The sequence below is a fragment of the Stegodyphus dumicola genome, chromosome 3, assembly GCF_044657685.1.
Source record: "Stegodyphus dumicola isolate Sdum_Otavi_A_Nest chromosome 3, ASM4465768v1".
Taxonomy (NCBI): domain Eukaryota; kingdom Metazoa; phylum Arthropoda; class Arachnida; order Araneae; family Eresidae; genus Stegodyphus; species Stegodyphus dumicola.
The window spans coordinates 268,483,467-268,507,007 of NC_140770.1; the positions used below are offsets into that span (position 1 = coordinate 268,483,467).

Genomic DNA, 23,541 nt, shown 5'->3' on the forward strand with positions numbered 1-23,541 from the left:
ACAATTGGGAAAATGCATAAGACATGGCTTGTGATTTTACTGAAGGCATTCAATGATTACTTTCAAGTAAATCTAGATCTTCAAATTACATTTATAAGTTCCCTAATTTTACTTTCCTATTATCCTAAATTTCCTAGCTGAGAGTTTGGAAATTAATACTTCTTTACATAATATTTGTGCAATAGAAAATGCATCATGTACTTTGTTCATATTAGACTTTAATTAATGATGTTTATACATTTTTAGAGCTTTGACAAACATAATATTATAACTGCATAATATAACTTTATTTAATATATATGATTCTTACAAAATGAATTTGATTATAGAGATTTTCACAATAATGAACACTGTTTCCACCAGATAATACGTTAAGTCAATAACAGAACCATCAGTTAAAAGAAGGAATTGAACTCAAAACTGTGTGCCAACTGAGATATGGTCACTCTACTTAATCTGTTCCGCCAAACTAAGTTAATGGGACTACAGGGTTAGGAAGTCATCCTAGTCATTGCTAGCAATTTGACGATTAGGCCACCTTTCTACATTTTACATTAATCTTTAGTTTCTTGGATATAATTATTTTCATTCACTTGTTTCATTATCTCTAGGATGCCCTTGTTGCAGTAATAGTCTGTGAACAGTCTATTCACAGGATATGTGATGTAGTCAGAAGGAGAGAACTGCTGTCGAAGGTGCTCTGTCAGAGGGCTGGAGTGCAGGTAATGAAGTGCGTCCGCATCTTCCCCGCGAAAAGCGCAAGAACAGTTGACGTCCTGTCTGAGGAATCATCTGTAATACGCTGGGAATTTCCTGTGGTTGGTACTGGCCTGGAGGAAGAGTTGGTTGTATTTGAACCTCTTGAGAGAAGCTATTGGGAAGATGTTGTAAGTACATCTTCCTGTCTCTTCTTCCTGCCATCGTGATGACCATGTCTCTTGGAATGTTGCCTTGAGGAGCCTTTTTACAACTTCTGCCAACTGGGATGGCATAGTGTTTACAAAAGCTGAATGCACCATGCCTCTAAGGCCAGATTTATATCTTAAATAAGGCATGGAAAAGATCTGACAGGCACTGTCTCTGAAAAATGACAGCACTTAAAAATCTGTCAAAAGTTCTCCAGACTGACTGATAAACCCTTTTCGGATTCTGATCAGACAAAATGGATAAAGAACTTAGCAAGTAGGCATTGTTTAATCAAAAACTCTGTGTTTGATAATTTAATCAAAAACTGTGTTTTGAAGAAACATCTTAACTTTCTCCACTCTGAAAAAGTTTGTTTAAATCAGAAAAATGACCACCCAGCTCATGCTTTTTCCTTTCATGTAACATGAAGCCACTAAATATTTATAAAAGCTAAAATCTATTTTTCAGTTTTCAGTACATATCCTCTTAAGATATTTTCTGAATGCAAACAAAATAGTTTTTTTCCCTATAATTATTTGAAATAGATAGGCAGCATTATTTTATGAATTACACCCCTCCCTTTGAAAAAATGAGAATTGTACTTGCAGTTTCGTTCTTCATTTTGAAAGTAATTATCTATCTTCTGTTATCAACCTTTGCATTCTACAGCACAAAGACCGAAAAAGTTAGGATAACAATGATTTTAAACTAATATTAGGTATCCTTAGATGGATGCAAAAATTCTATGAGATAATTTTCATAATAATTTGCATAATTTTATATGAATTCTACTGCAACTAAAACTAGCTTACTGCAACTAAGCACATAAATATTTAAAAATATAATAATAAGCTCGTATCGTTATTAAAAACCGTATTATCAGTTTAAAGTATGTAATAATGAAAACATTTTATTTACATTAAATGCAGACTTACATTTAAGAAAATTTATTTTCATAAAAAATATTTTATTGCAATAAATAATTGTTCTATTTTGTCATAAATATTTTTACAAAATATCATTAGTTTTTTAAAAATTCAAAAGAAGCAACAAATTTGGAGATGTAGAGTCAGAAAATAAAAATTACAATTTGACTGCTAAGTTGGAATATTTGGAGATTCAGGATAACCCAATGCATAAATACCATATTTATAAATTGAAATTATATACCCTAGTTTTTATAAATAAAAATTACAGCACCATACATAAAACATTTATATACATATTTAATAAATTTTAGGTAAAAATCTTAGTAAAAAATCGTATAGCATCTTTAAGCCTCCAAGCTTATGGGTTTGGCGCTAAAATTTTAAAGTTCCCCAAAATGTCATGAATGTTATTTTCTTGATTATAATTCAAAAATCACTCAGTTTGTACCCTGACTCCTTTTCTTGCAATACACATTGAATCCGATATCGGTTTGATCAGGATTTGGCAAAATTTTCCATGCGTAACAAATGGAAAAGCTATCTTTCAATACAGAATATTATACCCATAAACCTTGGAGGATTAATCTCATTTTCTTTTCACAAAAATTTAATCTCTTATGTTTATCACTTACAGTTATTATACAATCAAAAGAAGAAATAACAGAAAATATTACATGAGATATTTTACTATTCATAATACATGAACCTTTACATTTTATAATGTTCTTAATTTACAATCAATATTATTTTTATTACACAGAAAAACTTTTTAAAATGAAAATTCTGAAAACCACCACCATTAAAACAGATATTCTTGAATTTACATGACTAGAATCAAATGATTGTTATTGCAATCGTTGTAGAAAATATTCCGAAGGAGGTAATGATTTATTATAATTTCACATTTCCCTTCTATAAATAACATATATGTACATTACATAACTTACATAGCTCTATTTCTATATAACTTTTCATCTATACAGATTAACAGCTACTCACAATACAGATTTATTTCAATTTTATATCATAATGCAAAACAATCAACTTCACAGTTAATAATGATTTTAAAGCAAAATAGTCAGAGATAAAATTCTTTTAATTTGTTCTTGAAATTCAGTTTTAGAATAAAAAAATAATTATCATAATTTTTGAAAAAAAAATCTTTGTACAAAAATTTCTTAAAAACATTTACAAGCTATTTAAATTCCTTTAAGTATTATTTTATCACACTTTCCTACATTAAAATCTAATCAATGTACAGTAATTAATTAAACTTTTCCGTTTTCTACAGTAAAAAAAAAAAAAAAAAAGAAAGAAAGAAACCTAAATATTTCAATTTTAACTAGGTTTTTTAGGATCAGGAAGTATTTGATGTTGCTTCTGCCATAGTTTGAAATACAAGCTCCTAGGATCTGATATTAATTTATTATGATTTCCACGCTCAACCACTGTCCCTTTGTCCAAAACTAATATTTCATCCACATTCATAACAGTTGACAGTCTGTGGGCAATACATATTGAAGTTCGACCTTCAGCTGCTCTTTGAAGGGCAGCCAGAATTTTCTGGAAAAATTATATTATACTTTAGACATGACTAATGAGGTAGGAATTTCAAAAACAACAATAAAATTCCTCACAATTTGCAAATAAAAACTGAAATTAGTATGACAATTTATGGAAAACTTATAAACAGAAAAACGCAACACATTGATTTGATTTTAAATACATTTTTCCCAAGTGGCAACAAAAGGATATATTTTCATAGAAGCTGATTTTAAAAGGTAATTTTTTTTTTTTTTTTTTTTTTTTTTTTTTTTTTTTTTAAGTGTGCGTAGCAATTTTGAATTTAGTAAGTTAAGCTAACATTTCAGAAGTGGAATTAACAAGAATTATTAACAAGGTTTTTAACAACGTATTGCCTTAATGTATGTTAAGCCATTTATAAACTGTTGATGTTATGTCTAAGTATTAAACGGAAAGACCTTAAGTATAATTATTGCATTATTATTTGAAAATTGAAGTCTAAGAATGCTTATTTGGCAAGGGGCAAGAAATGTGACTTAAAAGAACTTGCCTTGGAACCTGATGTAGACGTTCCTTCTGATATTAAAATTGTAGGCTTAAGGGCAATGATTTTGAATAGTAAGAACTATAATGAAGAATTTACTAAGCAAAGGCTAGATAGAATTATAAATGATCCTTTAGATAGAGAAAAGTTAGAAATTTTAGAAAAAGATAAACAAGGAGCATTTGAACCCGAAAAATTGAAAATAGAAGCAGAAATCAGAAGCAGTAATGTAAATGATTATGGTCCTTCTAATGTTAGGAAAAGTAATTTTTACGATATGAGTAAATTAATGCATAAGTATGATTTCAATGAAGGTGTTATAAGTTTTTATTTAGTCTTATTTGAGAGACAGGCACGACATATTGAGTTAGAAGAACAAAATTGGGTTTCTCAGCTTTTGGGTCTATTGCCTTATGAAATAACTCAATTAATTGCCAGTGAATCAGAAGGAAAAGCTAGCGACTATAAGCATGCTATTGAAAAAATTTAATTTAGGCCCTGAGCAGTTTCGGCAGAAGTTCACTGATCATAGTTAAACGTTGCATAATACATGGAGGGATTTCAAGTTTGAATTAAAACATTACTTTGAAGAGTGGCTTGCCGGATTAAATGTAACAGATTTTGACTCTTTAAAACAGCTTATTATTGCAGATCAATTAAAGAAAAGGGTCCCAGCTGCTATACGAGATCATTTCATTGATGATTGGTCTAAATTCATTAATCCTGAAGAGTTGGCTGAAAAACTAAATAAATATGAAAATATTCAGGCAGGGATAAAAGTACATCAAGTAGAAAATAAAACTTTTAAGCATTATCCTATGCCTAAATTTGGTTCTAAATTTTATGAGGGATTCTATAATCGGTATTCAAGAAATGTTAACGAGTCTATGCAGATAGATTGTAATTTCAAAGTGGGTTTTAAAAACAGTTTTGATAATAAATACAATTTGAGAAATAAATTTTATAAAATAGACGAAAGGAAAAGGGGATGTAATTCTGGTATCTGCGATGAAAAGGGTGAGCCGAAATGCTTCAATTGTAATGATTATGGACATACAGCGACGGATTGTCCTCAAACTAAAAAAGATATTATTTGCAGGAAATATAATGAAAAGGGTCATACTTTTAAAAAGTGTATATTTAAAAGTTCAGACTTGACAAATGTTAAAAATAATTTACCCATGAACCAGAATTCAGGTGTTTCACCAACTGTATATTTAAAGTATACTCACATCAACAATGGAGAAGAAATTACTGCAATCATAGATACGGGTTCTAGTTCGTGTCTATTGAAACAGACTAATTCTAGTTCGTGTCTATTGGCTAGGAAACTGAATCTTACTATAAAACCTGATGTGGAGGAACTGTTTAGCTTTGGAAACCAGAGTTAACCAGCCGCTAGAACATTGGGAAAAATAACTGTTAATTTAGGGATTGATAATGTGGACGGAAAGGACATTACAGTTCTAACTGTAGGAGATGAAATGCAACCATGCAATTTATTAGTTGGTAGAACATGGATTGATTTGATTGATTTACCATATATCGCATATGCCAAGATAGGTAATACCTTGCACATACGCTTATGCTAATGATTATCCATTTTTACAGTTGCAAAATTATATCAATACTCCGCGAATTAAACTAAAGGCTTCCAAAGAAACTGAAATCAAAAGTAATATGGTTAATTTTGTGAAAGTTAAAACTGATGAAATAAATAACGGTTATGTTTTAATAAGTGGATCGGAAGATGAGTTGAGCTCATTATTGGAAGTAATACAGGGAGAAACAGTGATACCAGTCACCTGCAAAATTTCAGACTTATGAATTAAGTTTTAGGTCCATTGCTTAATAAAGAAGTATTATGCTATTTGAACGACATATTAATTCCGGCTAAATCTTGGAAAGAAAAGATGGGAAAACTTAGAAAAGTGTTTGATAGGGTGAGAGAAGCAAAGCTGACATTGAAACTGACAAAATGCAAATTTGGAAAAAATGAAGTTGAGTATTTGGGATTTCTAATAAAATCGAATGGTATGCAACCTGGACCAAGAAAAGTACAAGTCATATTAAATTTTCCTAGAACAACCAATGTACATCAAGTTAAACAATTTTTAGGTCTTACAAGTTTCTTTAGAAGGTTTGAACCGAACTATGCAGAGAAAGCTGAGCCATTAACGAGACTGATGAGGAAGGATGAAACATTTTATTGGAATGAAGATCAGCAAGAAGCATTCAGTACTTTAAAAGACCATTTAACTAATGAACCAGTGCTAGCATTATATAATCCAGAAGCAGAGACTGAAGTGCACATAGGTGTAAACAACAAAGGGCTCGCAGGAATGCTGTTGCAAAAAGGAGATAAAAAGTGGCATTTAGTTTATTGTGTAAGTAAAGGAACAACAGAAACTGAAAAGAATTATCATTCAAGCAAATTAAAATCATGTCAGTGTCAAGCTGAATCAGAGGAGGACGATGATGATGGTGATGACATTAATGTTGATGATAACGATAACAACACGCCACATACTACTGAAACTAGGACACGGGAAAAAAATAGAAAATAATGGTGAGTCTATATGACAGTTAAAGGCTTTTGAACTATAAATTTTAATATTACAGATTTAATTTTTTTTTTGAAGTTCTTAATGTTCCGAGGTCGTAACAAAGTCAGGATGCCTGAATGTTAACGCAACACATTGATTTGATTTTAAATATGTTTTCTCCAAGTGGCAATGAAAGGATATATTTTCATGGAAGCTGATTTTGAACGGTAATATATATATATATATATATATATTTTGAAGTGTGCATAGTAATTTTGAATTTTCAGTTGTATCATCTCAGTGATATGTAAGTAATGCAAGAATAAAGATTTATTAGCATAAGTGAAGAATATTTCTTGAAGAAAGTAAGTTAAGCAAACACCTGTGTGTACTAAAACAAAGTGAATAACCACACAGATAATAATAAATAGCAGACAAGAAACTAAGCTTTTATTAGTAGAATACATGTAGACCAAACTGCTGTAAATATGAGATTAGAGTTCAACCATAAAGTGTTTACTTTCACAGCTATACTACCTATTCATACATCCACCATGGGGGAAAAAAAAAAAAAAATGAGATTAAAGAAATCAAGAAACAATATTTCTAATTTTATAGGAAGATTATTCAGATACAAAAAAAATCAGTGGAAGTAGATACTTTCATTATAAATTACTCATCCATGTGACAGTTAAAAAAATAATTGCTTAGAATTTTAATAAAATGCTACCATCTTACCCTAGGTATGTGATAAATTAGCCTAGAAGAAAGTTTGCTTACCTCTCTCTCAGCCTTGAAAATCTGTGTTGATTTGTTGAAGTTGTATTAATTAAGTTTGAAAAGAATAACTTGGTTTCAGTTAATAATTGTGCATCTGAATTGCTAAAATAGTAGCTGTGATCCAAAATTAAGCTTAGCCTTAGCAACTAATTTCTGTTCCTTAACCTTCTGAGTGATATGACCAGCTTTATCAAGTCACAAAACTTTTTGTGACTTGCTTTATATTAGCTCATAATTTAAGATATTTTGTTTTCTTACTTTCTTTAAAAAAGTAAACTTGATGAATGCAATTTAATGAAAATAGAGATTAAAATGAGCTATTATACAAATTTTGCTAATTAATACTGTTTAAATACAGGGCTTCATGACATATCCCTCCCCCCCCAAAAAAAATGCAACTCAGAGGATTAATCAAATTAAAAAAAAATTAACTGCCGTACTATCTTATCATATCTAGAGTTCACGATCAAGCTTCAAGTGCATGAAAAGAAAGATGTAAGAAAGTAAGTATATAAGTACGTAAAATGTAAGAAAAACATAACTTTAAGACAAAATTCAGACAGAGATTAGCATTAATTTTTAGAGAAATATTCTGTACGTTTTAACAGAATTCTTGTTTACAAGAAGCAAACTAAATTTGAGCAACTCTGTCCGATTTCATGATTTTAAATTATTAAATTAAGAAAGATTAAAAAATTAAGGGATAATCAGATTTACAAGTTTAATGTCCATTTCTTTTCAAATTAATATTTGAAATATTAATTTGAAAAATTAAATTTGAAATTTATGTTTCGGTTTTTTAAAGGCCTATAGCAAATTTTAGTTTGTGAAGAACACTCTTCCAATGAATGTATACAGATGGTGGATATAATAACATCAACATGACATAAAATCTTCATGAGCAGAGCTGGTCACCTCTGGCCTGTATTAAAACTTGTGTTGGACATGGAATGGACAATTGCAGGTCATATACAATGTTGAAAGGAATAAACATTCCTTTCTTATACAAAGAAGTGTTTAATTGCTTGTGCTTAATTAAAGTGCAGCTTGACACAGAAAGCCTGCCCTCCAAAAAAACCAATAAATGTTATGTTAAGATCATGATACTCAGGAAGCCACAGATGAAGCTCCATTTTATTCCCGAGCTTATTAAACTATGCTTGAATACAAAGGACAAATGCAAAAAATAGTCCTCTTGAGATACAAGAAGCTTGCCAGGGAATAAAGTTTGAAATATGTGACAGAGATGATGACTCAGAGTTCTAATAAACTGCAGACTACGATCTTATATAGAATTATAAGTGGTGTCACTATCAAGATACTGCATCCCACACCTTCAAACAGCACTCTCTCAAACCAGATGACACATCATCACTATTCAAAAGTCTCTATGCTTTTGGCATCAATATTATAACTTTATTCCTGCATTATTTTTGTTAAGCATTATGAGATGTCATTAGCAATTTTGGAATGGAATGCTCTGCCATGAATGTTTTTAGCATACATTTTTCATAGGACTGTCAGAAACACATTCACAAGTTATTCATCTCAAAGATGATTTAAGACACCATTTCCTTTGTACATTACAGTCACTATCCACTTCAACAAGTCTCTTTATGTGTTCACCAGCTTTGATTTTTCTCCAACATTTTGTTCTAAAGATAACACCTCACCATAAGTAATGTGTTATCTTTAAAGGTTTAAGGCAGGTAATCATAACAGCCGAGTTCACACAGTACTTTTCACAATAATCAAACATTTTGCTGATTTTGTTATTAATGTTCGGGACAGATCTCAGTGTTAGAAGCATAGTTGTAAGCAACAATGAATTACAGCCTATTTTCTACAGATGCTCAAATTAATTTGTGCACAACATGTACATAAGTCAAATGAAGACAGCTTAAAAACATTGCACTAAAGAAAAAGAATTCTTAGTTCAAACAAGATAAATTAATACTAAGAAATGCTTAAAATACCTCTACAATAATAATGGTCCAAATTTTCATAACTATGTGTTATAAATTACAAGGATTAAATGCATTATAAAAGATATTAATCACTTAAAAATGAAGTTAATTACTGTCAAGTACATTTATTGTTTTTAAATCACTGAACTTTTTAAGCAACTATAGCTATAATTTGAAAGATATATGTAACATGTTATACAAAGCCAAATAAAAATTGTCTAAGAGCTTGCAGTTTGCAACTACAAAATTGAAGACAAATTAGAAACATTCTGTCTCAAGCAATAGGAGTGCTTGCCAGATCATATGATGAATAATGACAATTCAGTGCAGTACCAGATCACATGATTAACTTGTATTGTACATTATTTTATCAATAAGTACAATAATACCCCTTTAAAGTGTTAATAATAATGTCCTGCAGATTTGGCTACTCAGTTGTTCATAGATCTGAAATCTTAATAGCTAAATTGTAATAAATATGTAATTAAAAAATACTAAAAATTTACAATTTAAGAAAAGAAATTTAAAAGTTCTGAAAAAGTATTAATATTCCTTACTTCTTCTGTGATCGAATCTAAAGCAGATGTGGCTTCATCAAATATAAGAATGGGTGAGTTTTTCAGTACTGCTCGAGCAATTGCAACTCTCTGCTTTTCCCCACCTATAAATGATAGAATTATTTAAAGCAATGCAAAATTCCTTCTGTAATAAAATGATGCATAACTATGCATATAGGAAAGGTGCTGTAAAAAGTAACTTGAAAACTATTAATACTTTATAATTGCATGTACTTAAGTGCCTTCAGTCAGATTGATCCACGTAATAATATAGCATCAAAGTTTCAGTCAGTCAATCATATTTGAGGCATATTTATTTGGTGAGGATAAGAAGGAAAAAAGCTATACATGGGACTTTAGTTTTGAAGCATTACAAAGTACTTCCTTGTTACTGCAGCTACTGCAAAAAATCTCTTGAGAGAATTTAATTTTGCCTATTACAGAATAGATGATTAAGTTTGCCACTTCAGGCAACTAAATGCAATGACCACTTTAAAATAGAGGTACTAATTATATTATCTACTAATACTGAATCTAAAGGAGTAGATTAAAAAAATCTTTCACAGTTAAATAAACAAAAAACTACCCATTTTGGAAAAAAAAAAAAAAAAAAAAAAAATGCTAAATTTTACCTCCTTGTACGAAGTAAAGGAAATATTGCAATCATGTAAAATTTTGGTTATCAGATTTCAAAAGAAATATCCATTTTAACTACTTATTTTGCATGATGTCTGTACATATGGACAGAATAAAGGACAGTTCATTCTAATTTTTTTTTTTTTTTTTTCCATGACATCTGTACATACATGTGGGATATAGTCAGTGAACAGCTAGTGAGGTCTGACATCATCTATCACTAGTGCAGAATAGCTTGCAGAGCAGTCGAGATGTGGAGAGAACACCCAGATGGTCAAAAACTGACAGGTTCCTTTGAGGCTTTGGTTCTGGGTCCAAGCAGCCAGCAGGTGGTGCTTGGAGCAACAGATGATGCTTGGAGCTAGCCATGGAAAACCGTAGATGTACTCTCTCTCGAGGTTTATGTGCACAATTTATGGCAATGGTTGAATCTTCAAGGACTGTTAAAGACTGATAACGTGTGAGAATTATTCATCATTATGCGAACTACTGTGGACTTCCAAACTCCAAATTGAGCTTCCAAATCCTTATGGGGTTAACAAGTGCTTATGTCAATTTCATCTGTTACCAGTTATATGTTCATTTCATGTTTTTATTCCATCTTAGTAAATTCATAAATAAAGTAGGTAAGTTTGTACTTATCTAGCACTCTATATTTGGATAATTTTACACACATAAGCATGAACGACTGTACTGACCGGCTGCCATATGTACTCAAAAACGATCAGCCACAGAATGTTGAAATTTTGTATAAGGGATGGCTAAAACATCCAGTTGTGAACCACAACTTTTTTATTGCAACTGACAATACCAAAAGTATATATCATAACCCAGGTATCATAATGTCACAACTAAAAAAAAACCTCAGTTTACAGTTCGGCAAAATTGTTTACATCAATTAATGCAACATCTACTTTTACTAATCAGGAATTGAGTTAATTTTCTTATTTAATACATTTGAAAAACCTACTATTTTTTTAACACGCACTTTTACTAATCAGGAATTGAGTTAATTTTCTTATTTAATACATTTGAAAAACCTATTATTTTGTTTAGGCTAGGGTAAACTGTACTTTGAGTTGTGTCTTTCTTCTTCAATGGAACTTGATAATTTTGTTAAGTTGTGCTATTCTTTTAATAATTGCAATAATTTAGTGTAATGAATATTAAAAACAACATTCACTGATGAAAAACATTATATTTCAGAAAAGTACACAAGTATTTCTTATATACTACTTTTGTAGAACAAAATATATAATCTGTTAGATAAAAACAGAGTCATAAAAAGGTTCATAAAACTTTGGAATATAGTTGCCTTTAAAAAGATCAACAATATCTGACTTTTTTTTTTTTGGTAATAGGAATTTTACTTCTATATGCAAGCAGATGGATCTTCTCCACTTTGGTTTCTTTTGTCCATGCTTTAGCTGTACATCATTCAATTAATTTCCATGAACTCCTCTTGCTCGTATGTAGTTTTTACAAAAATGACTAGGCTCACTTTTCAAAATCTTCAGTACTTTTATATCACCAATTTTAATAGTATCAATCTTTCATAGCTCTTTATAGCTATTTTATTATTTAAACTTTTTTATAGCTCTTTGTCTTCAGTTTTTAATCCATCCTGTGTTGTTTTGTTTACGTTCTCTTCTTTACCATCAATCCTTCTCTTTTTTGTGTGCTATTTTGTCTGTCTTCTGTTAAACTCCTATTTTCGTCTGTGTTTTCAATTGCATGCTCGTCTTATACAACTTTAGTGAAATTGGATTCCAAATGTTGTGTAAAAATTTTCCAATCAACAAATTCAATGTGGGACAACTCTTCTATTTTAAAAGGATTTCCTGTTTTCTTTGCTAACCTAATTATTTTAACATATTGGGTTTTAATAAAAGTTTCCTACCACTGCAAATATTGCCTTCACAAACAGTTCACGTTGTAATGTTTAATCACATTTTATCAAATGATTTTTGGCATTTGAAAGAAAGAGACTTGCTTAGAAGATTGTATTGTGAAAGTTGTAAAAAAATATCATTGTTATTATGTGCAAGGTGTCTGAAATGGAACTATCACACTAGCAGACTAGAACCATCATTACTTGCAAAAAATTAGCTACAGAATGTCACCAAATCATGTGCACAGCTTTAGGTACTAATGTTGTAACATATGATACAGTGAAGGTTTTGCTACCAAAAGTTCAAAAACAAGTATTATAACATTCAAGAAGCAGAGGGCTCTGGCCGGCCTACTGATGTTGATGAGGCCCGCATGCGAGAACTTGTGGAAGAAGATCAGTATGCAACCACTCCAGAGCTTGCTAAGCAGTTAGATGTTAAAGCCACGTCCATGAAATGTGCTATGCATCACATAAAATTGATGTACAAGTTCAATCACTGGGTGCCGCATGAGCTGACTCAGGTGGCAGGCCAGTCTCTTAGCAGATAAGTACAGAAGTGTTTGAGCCTGCTCAAATATCAATGCAAGGACAAAATTCTGGGCCAGATCATCACTTGTGATGAAAAACGGATTTTCTTCAACAACACAGGCCGAAAAGGGGTTGGTCTGTGCCTGGTAAGCCCATCGGTAACGTTGCAAAGTGCAATTTGACTAACAAAAAGTTCGCTCTTTGTATCTGGTGGAATTGCCGTTCTATTACCCACAAAGAGTATAAGGTAAAACCCTCAACAGTAAGGTTTACAGGAAGATGCTGTTTGTGTTTATGCTGCTTTTAAGAAAAACATCAAACTAAGTTCCTGTGCAAAAAGGTGATGTTTTGCCAAGATTATGCAAAATCACATGCGTCTGATTTCACTAGCTGGACTTCGTACGAACTCAAAGGGGATCTTTTGGCACACCTACCATATAGCCCCGACATATCGCTCCTTCAGGCTTCTACCTTTTTTCACACCTGCAGCTACATCTTGTTGGTGCTATCTTTTCCTCTGTGCAGGACGTCTGAAATGAGGTTGATTTGCTTTTTGGACTCATGGCCACCAACTTTCTGGGTTGAAAGCTTTGAAAAACTACCAAAATGTTGGCACAAAATCATAGATTTGAGAGGTTATTACCACTCACACTAAAGATACTGCTTTCATGTTTTTCTAACTTTATTAAGAGCGTTTTTTGGCAGAAACTTTCGCTACAACCAGATGTGGAGTATAAAGTGAATCTGATTTCAAAATATTTTTATAGCTTTTTCTATAACTGAATGGGCGTTTATTCCCCTCATTTTCAGCATGACCCTTTATCAGAAATTTACGTGTTATTGCTTTGATATTAAGTTTTTGCACAACAAATAGATACATTCCAAATATGAATGAATATTTTGCTGCCCACAGCTATTGTTGGAGTACAAAGCTTGTCATTTTTATTTTTCATGAATCTGCTCCCATTACACTGCTGGCTATTAAAACTTCAACACCATGAAGGAAAGCAAATGGAAAAAAGATATTTATTGCATGTAAACAGTATGGCATGAAGACAAGATGTTTAAATTTGTAAGCAGTTTGGGAGTTTACAGGGAAGCAAAATTAGTAGAAACAGCTGCCACTCCTGGCAGCTAAAACGGCCCTTACATAGTTAAGCATGGAGTCAAACTGGACTTAGATGACAGGAACAGGAAACTCATTCCATACTGTTTCAAGCATGTCACACTTCATCAACCATATTAACTGGAGAGGGGTGGTAGGCCAGTCTCTTAGCAAACCATGACTAGATGTTTTCAAAGGGTGACAGATCTGGAGACTGTTTAGGCCAGGGCAGCTATCAAATACCCTGTGTATCGAGGAAGGTCAGAACACTAAGTACAACATGTGGTCTGGCATTACCTTTTCGGAAGATGGCGTTTGGGAGGTCTCGAAGATAAGGCCCAATCCTTGGACGTAAGACATCGGAAATGTACCAATTCGTGTTCAAATTATTGTCGATCCAAACTAGAGATGTGTATGTCATGTCCCCAATGACTGCCCAAACCGTCACACTAGGTGCAGAACTCCTATCCTGATATCGAATGCAAGTAGGCAATATGTGCAATCTCCTCAGAGACTTCCGACATGTACATAGCCATCAGAATACTGCATGCAGAACTGGGACTTGTCTGAAAAGACAATATTGTGCCACTACCGTATCCAGTTTGTCATTTGGGGCACCAGAGTCACAGTCTCTCTCTATTCTGCATTGTCAAGGAAAGCCAAAGTAATGGTTGCAATGCTGATACTACTGTAAACGTCGCTACTGTAAACATCATCACACCATATGAGTGGATATTGGGCATGCTGCAAACATGCCCATTTCCTGACTAATGGTCGATGATATGGCTGTACGGTTTTGCAGGGCTGACCTCACAATGTGTCTGTTCTCTCGAGACTTAGTCACGAAAGTGCATCGAGATCCTACATACCTTTCAATATGACTCTTAGCAACACATTGATTCCATATTCGCATGACAGTGGTTGGATGTTGACCAGTGTGACAAGCAATATCACAGAACGATAATCCACCTCTCAACAGGCAACGATCCAGCCTCTATCGAATTCCGATACTTGTTGGGGAACATTTCATCTTCTCCAAGGCATAACATGATATTCTGAGCAAACTTTAACCTTACCAAGTGCTTTCTGAATGAGAAATCCACTACACAACTTCCCTTTTATGCAGTGCTTCAGATATCATTTCTGCTTCTGGCATAATCTAAATGCCCTGAAGCACATTGCATATCCCAACTTCTTCTTCCTTTTATATGATTTTGACATTCATCAGAATACTCCTTCCTGGTGTTGCAATCTTAATGGCCAGCAGTGTACTTGTATATACAGGTATCTGTTCCATTGGCACCCCTATTCCCTTCAGCTTCATGCTAAAAATAACACTGTACATGATCTAGCTTCAAGTTACTTACAGTAAAGTTGTAACTACTAATTTTTTATTTGTAAATAATAATAATAATAATAAATAAATAAAGTAACAGAAATGTCACCTTTGGGAGCAGGCAAAACTGCTTGCACATCATAGACTACTACAACAAATTTGTCACTATTTTCAGTACATATTTTATCCTTTTCTTTTCTTCTGCAGATAATTCCTTCTCCTTCAAATGGTTGTCATACTGACTTTTTAGTTTGCCTTTCTCATTATTGAGTGAATTTTTTTATGCAGTATATAGCTCAGACTGATTTTTTTTTTTTTTTTGAACAAAAATTTGATGTAGAATTCTTCATTAAAAATCCTTGAAAGCATAGTTAAATTTCTGTATTTTTCATCATTACTTTTACTCCATGCAATGCAACCACAGTACATGCTTAAAATTGTTTTTCCACTAGCGATATACTTGTATGTACTTTGTTGCTGCAAGTAATGACTTTCAATCCGTGGTATGTTGTTTATATAGTCATGTATACCTTACCTGATTCAAGGATCAGTGACTTTCTGATTACCATGTTTGCCTCTTTTGTCACCTTCAACAAATCCATCTTTACTTTTGCTTACAAGTGTGTTGATATTCCTATCATTGATATTCAAAATAGCCTTGAAAAATTTTTACATACATGTACACTATTGCCATTTACTTGCAAATGAAAAGCATAGTTAAAACTATATTTGCCACCCATTCTCTCATCCCAATATTTAGGTCTGAGTTCATTTACAAGCCTGGAAATATATTTATGCTGCAATTGCAAGCTAACAAGTTCCCAATAATTTTTAAATATTACCTCTGGACTGATGATTCATTTTTTCCACACCATTTAAATTTACAACTGTCTGGACAAGGCTCTTGCAAAGTCCTTTCTCTAACAGGCTGAGGGTTTTGTCATTAGACATCCATTTTCCCACACTTTTTTTTTTTTTTTTTTTTTCTTTTTCATAATTGCGGCTTTGCACGTTTCTTTTTACCTTCCTTTATAATAGTTTCCCCTTCTAACTGTGAGTCATATATTTCTAACTATTCTGACTATTTAATACCTCTGGTGTCAACTTGTGATGACTCAGATGAATATATAAATTTAGGATCCAAATCTGAATTGTCCACATCTTCTTCATAACTTGAATCCTCACTCAAGAAATTGCTAAATTTTGGCGGTTTTTGATTTATCCTACATAACTGTACTTTTATATCACTACTATTCTCAGATTGGAGAACTGTTACCCACTTTGAAAATCTTTCAATCTCAGCATCTTCAGCTTTAAAGTTTTCAGTTCTATCATTTTCAATCACATAATATTCTTCTTGTTTATTCTTATTATTCTTTGTAGCTAACAGCAACATTTTCATTCTTCTTGATAATGCCACAGCCAACCAGAAACCAATACTGTAAGAAACATGTCTTGACGATTTATTTTTGCATTTTTAAATGTATAAATATTTATGCTTCTAATGTCATTAAAATTAAATGTTGTGTCATTAAATTGTATAGGTCATGTAACAACAACTCTACATAAAATTCTACAACACACAAAAATTTATACCTCAAAAACATGAATAAAAATATAATGCCAAAACGTTACATGCAAAAATGTGCAAGTCCATTACCTGCAATCAAAAAGAGATTAATAACTCACAAAATGTCAGTGCTCCATCAGTAAAGCAATATATATGTTGGAACCTCACTGTACCAAATCAAATGAGACACCGCTCTGTTTGGTTGGTGAGAATTGAAATGACTGTCTACTAAAATGACACTTACATCACTTTGCAACTATATAAATGTCACTATTGCAGATGTATAGAGAAAAAATTTCTTGTTTTGAAGTAGGGATTAACTCAAATTCGTGGATTTGAGTTAATGGCACAAAATATTTATGCCAACTCCATTTACCCAGCTTAAAAGTCCTTATCAAGCTTTTATTTTTGAATCATTGGATGCAGTCATATATTTCCAATTATTGAAGTGTTTTACGTGATGAAAATATTCATGTTTTGGCAATATCAAATTTTTTAAAAAAAGTTAACAAATAACAAAATCTAATTTTTAATGCAGTCTCCTGATTTTTATATTTGGAAATGTTTTATACTCATTACAAAAAAATAAAAATACAAGCATTTTCAACTTGCCTTGGGGAACTAGTTAATTAAATTAGAATAATTTGAGGAAATAATTTTAAATGAAGTGCAGCAAAAAATGTGTATAATTTAATAGGCTGTATAAGGAAATCATGTGCTCATAACAGATTTCTTTCTACTCCTTTTCATATTTAGAAATCTACATACTTTTGGTTTAAAATAACTGGACTTTGTATATACTGCTATTAACAATGAATACAAGAAATTACAAAATATTTACAGCTTCATATTTCTAAGCACTAGACTTATTAACAAACTATTCATAGATAAATTCTCTGATTCAAATTTTATTAATTTAATCATGTTGCTTAATTAACTTTGGCATTTATGATAGGAAAAATATTACCTGAAAGTTTCAATCCTCGTTCTCCCACCTGAGTATTATACTGAAATGGCCATTTCATAATGGAATCATGTAGCTCTGCCAGTTTTGCAGCTTCAAAAACATCTTTTTCTGGACGAGAAAAGTCACCATAATGCAAATTATAAAATATTGTGTCATGAAATAATACTGCATCCTGCAAGGAAGAAAATGGGGGAATACACGAGCTTCAATTTTAAAAATTCAACTATCATAAAATTTAATTCCTCTAGTAAAATAAGGAATATACCTGTGGAACAACAGCGATAGCTTTTCTTAAGCTGTTTACATCCATTTCAGTAATATCTTTGCCAGCAACATAAATCTTTCCAGCTTGTGGCTCATAAAATCGATATAAAAGTCTCACAATAGTAGATTTCCTTTTTGGGGGAAAAATATATTACTTATATTAAAGCCAAATATAAAACTAAATATTTATATATCAGTATTTATTATGAAAATTATTTCTTACCCAGAACCACTGCTGCCAACTAATGCAATTTTTTTGCCTGCAGGTACTTTGAAACTAAGATTTGACAAAATGTTCTGGCCTTTCACATATTCAAAAGTAACATTTTCAAAAACAACTTCAGCTTCTTCTCGAGATATATTCAAAGATGGAATCTGTGAACTCTAGTAAAATAATTATTGTTATTATGCTTATTTCAAAACTAACATGCAAGTTCACATCACAAAAACATTTTATTTTTGAAAACAGAGAAAAAGTTACAAAAACAACAAAATTCCTGCATAAAGTAAAAAAATTAATAAGGCTGTTTCTTTACCTGAAGAGGTGTCTGTATATTTAAAATAGCAAACATTGTCTGCATGTCTATCAAAGACTGGCGGACTTCTCGATAGACAGACCCCAAGAAATTCAAAGGAAGTGACAACTGGAAAATTAGACCATTAACCATCACCAAATCACCAACAGTCAGAGTACCTGTACAAGTGAAATGAAAAACTTAGCTTAGAAGTAATATGAGATAAGCACATTTGCATAACACGCTGAAATTGTAAAAGAAGTGCAATTATGCTTGAAATACATCATACATATTTCAGCATTACATGTAAAGATGAGACAAATGACTGACCTAACTTTGAGATTAATCTATCCACCCCATATTTTTCTGATCACATTTATATATAGAATGCCAAATATGACAAACTACCAATTTTACAAGCATCACAATTCTAGAACATCTCTTTGCAAATTATTTTTAATCTTTGATCTAAGAACCTAGAATCACCTTTTATAAAAAAGTAAAACCAATATGAATATAAAACTAAATTTAGCTCAACACCACTACACACACACACACACACACACAAACACACACACACACAAAAAAAAAAAAAAAAAAAAAAAAAAAATCACAGCTGAGCTTGTTTAAACACCAATGGTTACAGGCTCATTTCTTTACGCACAGAACTGCTGAAGAGAAAATAGTTTTCTAGCTTATCAAGAAACTGCCATAGTAGTAGTAGTAATATTAATATTTTTTGTTGTTATAGTAGTAGTAGAGTAATAGTAGTAGAAGGAGGAGGAAGAAGAATGAACAAACACACACACATGGCACACGCAAAAAAAAAAAAAAAAAAAAAAAAGCATTTTTAAAAAGTAAACTTTTCTGTAAATTTTTCTCCCATGCTATCTAAGCATTGATTCAACAAATAGCTTACAAAAAATATTACAACTGAAAAAAAAAAAAAAACTAAAATCTTGTTAAAAAACACAATTTAGAACTAAAAAAAAGGGGGGAAATTGTGTTAATACCACATAATAGTCATATTAAACATTTTTAGAAGTGACCTTACCATAGACCAGCTTTCAATAAACTGGCACAAGGATAATAAAATCAAAAACTAGAGTTCAAGATTAGAATTGGATTGCAATTCATTCTGCTTTACAATGTTCAGAAGCATGCACACAATTTAAGGTTTTAATTTATACAATGCATCAATAATTCTCAACAGATTATGCACATTTGTGACAACTGATTAGTTTACAAAATAAATTAAAACAGTTTCGAGATGAAAATATGCTTAAATAAATATTAATTTTAATAGAATTTCTTGAATATGCAAGAGAAATACACTGATGACAGCAATTACTTTTAACAAAAGATTTTTGCAAGACTGAAATTTCTTATGTGATATTCCAGCCACCTCAAGAACTTTACAAGTTTATACACTCACATCCATAAATTATGGATAATTCAGAATCACACAGAAATCAAATTCTAAAGTAAAAATTTCACCTGATAGTATGTCACAATAATGAGAGTGTAAGAGAAGTACATATAAGAAATGATAGCAAAGAAGTAAAACTGTTCACAAGAGTTCTGTAAGCTACTCAGTGCCACAACTGAATAGTTATGACACATAGCATGCATCTGGATGATTTTTTACATGGTAGAATTGTCAGCTGGAATGTGGGCATACTCATTTGGAAGTATCCAAGGAACTTGGAATAGCCCAAAAGGAACTTGGAATAGCCCAAAGTTCTGTACTCATTTGGAAGTATCCAAGGAACTTGGAATAGCCCAAAGTGTCATCTCTAAGCTTTAGCAACAATTCCAAAATGATGGAAATGTCAGACATTACAGTACAGGTGGCACCCGAGTTACAATGCCGAATGATGACCAGTGTTTGGCATTAACTGCCAAAAGAACCAGATGGAGCACAGCATCAGACCTCTCTCATCAGCTACCTTCAGCCATGGGTATGACAGTTTCAAGGTAAACCATGTATAAGCGTTTGGGACAGACTGGTCTATATGCTCACAGGCCTGTCAGATGTGTTCTGTTCAAGGCAACTCACTGTCACCAGCGGTTAGCCTGAACATGCAATGTGGACATTGTCACATTGCATGCTTGTGCGACATTTTTCAACGAGTCCAAGTTTAGCTTGCAGTCTGATTTATGTCGGACTTTCATATGAAAAACTACAGGTATCTGCTATCACCGAGACATCACCACTGAATGACAGCATTATGGTGGTGCAGGATTGCTTATCTGGGATGTAATTATACTGGGCCCTAGAACAGATCTGCATGTTCAGATTGGAACCATGACAGGCCAAATTTATTAGAACATCATTCTGGAACAGCATGTACATTTGTTTAGGGGTATAATGGATGCAGAATTTGTGTTTATGGATGAGAACAGCCATCCACACCATGCAAACATTGTAAAGGAATTGCCTTCAGTCTGAGGATATCACCTGTGTATGGAACGGCCAGCATTCTCACCTGACTTGAAAATTCAATAGAGTATGTGTGGAACATGCTTGGCCAACAAATTCCAGCCCGTCAAGAACCTCCGACATGTGTACTGGAACTTCGAAGAGCATTGCCTGCTGAGTAATTTTCCCAAGATCACCTTGATAATTTGATACTGAGCATACTTAGGTGTTATACAGACTGCAGTTCATCGTTTGGGACACATACAATGTATTATCTATCATACCAACCATGTAATGTTAAGTTTTTGTAAGGAAGATATTTTTTGTAATTGCTCCTGGGAACAAAAATCGTAGTTTTTATGAATGGTATCACATACACCATCTTTTTTTTCTTTATCTTTTGTTTATAAATGAGTTTTATGAATAAGTAATGTTTGTTTCATTTCTGAACCTTTATTTGCTGGAACTGACATTATCCTTAATTTATGGACATAGTGTATTTTAGAAATTTTCAAATCGGACTCAAAATTTAATTTACTGAATCATCTTTTTTTTTCTTTATCTTTTGTTCATAAATGAGTTTTATGAATAAGTAATGTTTGTTTCATTTCTGAAACTTTATTTGCTGGAACTGACATTATCCTTAATTTATGGACATAGTGTATTTTAGAAATTTTCAAATCGGACTCAAAATTTAATTTACTGAATCTTGCTTTATTCTAGTGCTGCTAAATTACATCTTGAAGATATTTAATTATATTTTTCCTTGAAACTGTAAATATTGTTTAAAATTTCCCCTCCTTTGCTAATACTCTAAAGGCTTTTCTTTAACAGGCCTTTCTATCGCCAAGCCCTTTTCTCATTGATCGGGAGGCTATGTATAAATTCAAATAAAGATCATATAAAATGAATATAAAAGACAATCATTAACAAAATTTGATAATCAACCTTTAAATTTTTGACTTAAAATGCAAATACAACCTGTTTCCCATCTGCACTCAGACCTGAAGTATTCTGCATTACGAAAACTTTTGCCCACTAACTCTCCAGAACTTGAACAAATAATTTTTGAGCTACATTATGTGCATCCACTTTTGCTGCTAGCTCTGCCTTGGATAACTCACATTTCTTCACTTATTGTTTTAAAATGTAATTCCATATATAAAATTGCAGAGTGCAGATTGCCCCCCCCCCATTGTGCTAAGTGATTTCTACAGAATCTCAAGCTAAAGAATTGCTTAGGTTCAGAAATAAAATGCATTTAATTCTCAAGCTAGTTATATTTTGTAAAAATTCCAGTAATCTATGCAGCAATATTTCAGTTATGACTTGAATTGGTTTCATCTTCCATCAAAATGAATGAATTGGTTTCATCTTCCATCAAAATGAATGAATTGGTTTCATCTTCCATCAAAATTGCAGCATCCCCCCTCTCTCTCTTTCACACATACACACACATATAATATTATACACATAATGTTATATATAATTTATTTACTAAAGAAATATTGATTATATTATCTCCTAAGAATAATTTTAGTAGAATTATCTAAAAAGAGTGAATCCATAGTTAGTAAGTTTGATTCCGAAAATTGTTTTAAAGTAACTTGAATGTAAATTGTTAAAAATGTTTAACAGGGACTTGAATTAAATCATAAATAACAAAATTTCAATTGTAAAAAGAAATTAAATTAAAAGCAAGTAATCATTGCCATTGATTGGAAATTAGTTAACTTTTTACGGGAAACAAACCAACTCCCGTTCAATGAACAATAATTAAGAAATAAATACGAAGGTGTTTTGTCCTCTACTCAAGTAATAAGGCGATGCCAAACTGGCAATTTAAGTTAGGCTCACTTTCCACTAGAATGAACGTAAGTTAATTAATGCTTTTTCTGGCATTTTATATCTTCATGTACATTCCCTTTTCTTATTATATATATTTTAAATTTAAATTTTTATTTTTTGGTTTGTTTTTGCAAAGATTGCATTATATTTCTTATATTTCATAATTTTCTAATGTTTATTTCAGTTACTTTGAGTTCTATTTCATAACGCCAATTTCCAATGTTTAATTTTTTACAAATAGTTTTGAATTAAAATGCATAAACACGAGGGGAGACAATTACTCAAGTAATTTATCAATTTTACTGCATAAATTGCTTGTCACTCAAAATTGAATTAGCGAAAATGCTTAATCAGAATGAGTTCTTTAGTGCTCTGCATTGGTTCTTGATCCCTTCAATTCACGGAAATATTTGGCCTAACTTAAATTGCCAGTTTGGCATAGCCTTATTACTTGAGTAAAGGACGAAACACCTTCGTATATATTTCTTAATTATTGTTCATTGAACGGGAGTTGGTTTGTTCCCTGTGAAAAGTCAACTATTTTCCGATAAATGGCAATGATTACTTGCTTTTAATTTAATTACTTGCTTTTAGAATAGGAATGAAGCTAAACATACATATAATGGAAATATTTAAATGGATTAGCAATATAGCAGTTTAAAATGCAAACATATTAATATGAATTAAGGAAAAAATCAATTTC

General features: G+C 31.8%; 1 protein-coding gene across 1 annotated transcript in view; it reads right to left on the reverse strand.

The window, feature by feature from the left end:
• Window positions 1–265: 265 nt before the first annotated feature.
• ABCB7 (ATP binding cassette subfamily B member 7) overlaps window positions 266–23,541 on the reverse strand; it is a 64,464-nt gene continuing 41,188 nt past the window's right edge. The window contains exons 10-15 of the mRNA XM_085814124.1: window positions 18,590–18,747; window positions 18,277–18,437; window positions 18,055–18,184; window positions 17,790–17,961; window positions 9,754–9,857; window positions 266–3,398 (exon numbers count right to left, since the gene is read on the reverse strand). Of these exons, the coding sequence (XP_085670250.1) occupies window positions 3,174–3,398; window positions 9,754–9,857; window positions 17,790–17,961; window positions 18,055–18,184; window positions 18,277–18,437; window positions 18,590–18,747 (950 nt within the window). The 3' untranslated portion in view covers window positions 266–3,173. The remainder of the gene's footprint in view (window positions 3,399–9,753; window positions 9,858–17,789; window positions 17,962–18,054; window positions 18,185–18,276; window positions 18,438–18,589; window positions 18,748–23,541) is intronic.